The 2,071-nt window shown below is 44.0% G+C and overlaps 1 protein-coding gene across 1 annotated transcript; it reads right to left on the bottom strand.

Moving 5' to 3' along the window:
- Positions 1-80: 80 nt before the first annotated feature.
- CSUI_004992 (uncharacterized protein) lies at positions 81-1,850 on the bottom strand. Its single transcript, XM_068065173.1, has one exon. The coding sequence runs from the start codon at positions 393-395 to the stop codon at positions 255-257; it is 141 nt and encodes a 46-aa protein (XP_067922845.1). The 5' UTR covers positions 396-1,850; the 3' UTR covers positions 81-254.
- Between the last annotated feature and the right edge of the window lie 221 nt (positions 1,851-2,071).

Genomic DNA, 2,071 nt, shown 5'->3' with positions numbered 1-2,071 from the left:
TACACACATATGTACATGCAAACGTCCGTACATTTCGAAAGAACACCGGTATACAGAGAAAGATTCTCTGTAAGTAGGTCTGATGAGAAAGGTTTATCTTTACCACTAAGTTTTAGGGGCAAATGGAGTCTAATCGACTCTCCTCAGCTCAGACGACAGGCACCACTAGTCTTCTTTCTCGGAGAAGAGCCTCATCACACCAAGGAGTCTCTCCCTGGACAGATAGATATACCTAGACAGATAGGTTTCTGGATTCATAGCTTTGCATCGATATGAAGCCATTCCGATATAGATGGATGTGTAGATTCTTCGGTAAGAGTAGCATGCGAAAAGAGAAACGCATGAATTAGTATCTTCCTATCTATATCTATCTCTCCACGTATGTGACTATTCATAGGTCGTCGTAATACTAGTGAATCGATCTCTTTTATCTTCCGTTTTCTCAAGGGTTTGCTAGGAGCTGTCTTTTTCTCTTCACTTATTCATTCATTCTCTCACAGCCGCGGTGCCTGGTAGTAAATGCCGATGAAATCATGCGGTCAGGCAGGCGTAGAGAATAGTCCTCAACTTCAGCACCCTTTCTCTTCTTTTTCATGAAAGAGAATCCAATGTCTTTAAATTCCGTAAGAGGAGACCTTTCGAGAAGGCAAAAAGAACTACTAGAATCGTGGAGGCCTCCGGTACTGTAAATACAGTAACCGACGGAGAGAGAGAGGAGTGAGTGCTCTGTCCTGCTCTCTTTGTGGGCGATCGATATCTCTCGTTGGCGATAATATACAGTATGAAACAAACCTAGAAAGAGGGAGATAGAGAGGTAGGAAGAAGTGGCTGGTCGTCAGCCGTTCACCGGTCGTTGAGGATGTATTGCCTCAGAGATACATGAGAAAGAGAGCCAGTCTAAAGATTTCAGATCTCCGAAAAAAAAACAGACTGGTAGATCAGAACCAACTTGAGTTTTTTCCTGAGAGGATGGTTAGAGAAGGAAATGACTCCGAAGCCTTAACGAATCCTTGTCGAAAGAAAACGAGAGGCCTACTACGACCCCCAAAGAAACAGCATCGACACTGTCGATGCTCTCTGATTCGGTCTTCTCTCTTTTTCTCTCCGTCTGCCCCTTGCGGTGAAGACAATCATATCATTCCTTCCCGTTGAAGAGGCGACCCGAGGTTCCGCCTTCTTCAAGAAGGAAAGCTGCTGGCTAAGCTGTCGACGACGATAGGCATGGAGACGGGCCAGCCATCCTCTCTGACAGGGTTGCTTCAGTCACACGGTGAGGCGAGGTGATGGATCAGAAATGTGATATTTCCTCTCAGTCTCTCCGAGGAAATTTCGCTCCCTGTCTTCTTTTGTCTGATCTCTGTTGTTGCAGAAGAAAGAAAGCATGAAAATTTGACTAAACAAGGACGGTTTTGGCCCCTGGAGTCCATTCATTCAAGTCTTCCCGGGTGGATTGACAGCAGACAGACCTCCCTACTCTTCTCTCTAGTAGTTGATAGGGACTGACGAAGAAAACACCTCATGAATGATCTGGTGAATCAAGATAACTAAATCTTCTTCACATACTTCATGTTCATTCTCTCATTCACTCTTTCTCTTACCGTCGCCAAAAGACCTGCCTGTCTTTGCACTCGGGGGCCTTTGCGCCTGTCTCTATTCTCAGTCCATGTCTCTATCATCTGTTTCTGATCTATCTATCTATTTATTCCTCGTCTATCTATCTCTGACCTATCTGTTTTTTCCTCGAGCTTTACGTTCTTATAGGAAACTGTAATCTGATAGGATCTTGATATATACAAGAGACAGTTCTTCACAATACATACATATTAATACATACGCGGCTGTATCTACATACGTATATACATAATAAAGAGAGAATACACTGTAACCGGAGTCTATAAGAGGAAGAGTGCGGCGGGATGAACTACCTCGGAGACTAGACTTCAGCAGGATATCGCATGTCTGTGAAGAGAAGAAAAATGGAGCAAAGACATGAGGTAAAAAGATGAGCGAGTGATAGTAGAAGGGTCTTGAGTCTTTTTCCTCTTTCCATGAAGGTTCCTCTTTCGAGCCA

This window comes from Cystoisospora suis, assembly GCF_002600585.1.
Source record: "Cystoisospora suis strain Wien I chromosome Unknown contig_2395, whole genome shotgun sequence".
NCBI lineage: Eukaryota > Apicomplexa > Conoidasida > Eucoccidiorida > Sarcocystidae > Cystoisospora > Cystoisospora suis.
Note: the sequence above shows the minus strand (reverse complement) of the source record. Positions and strands in the feature narration are given on the sequence as shown.

Excerpts from the sequence above, each read along its gene's own strand:
- CSUI_004992 (XM_068065173.1), bottom strand. The coding sequence starts at position 395 with ATGAATAGTCACATACGTGGAGAGATAGATATAGATAGGAAGATACTA.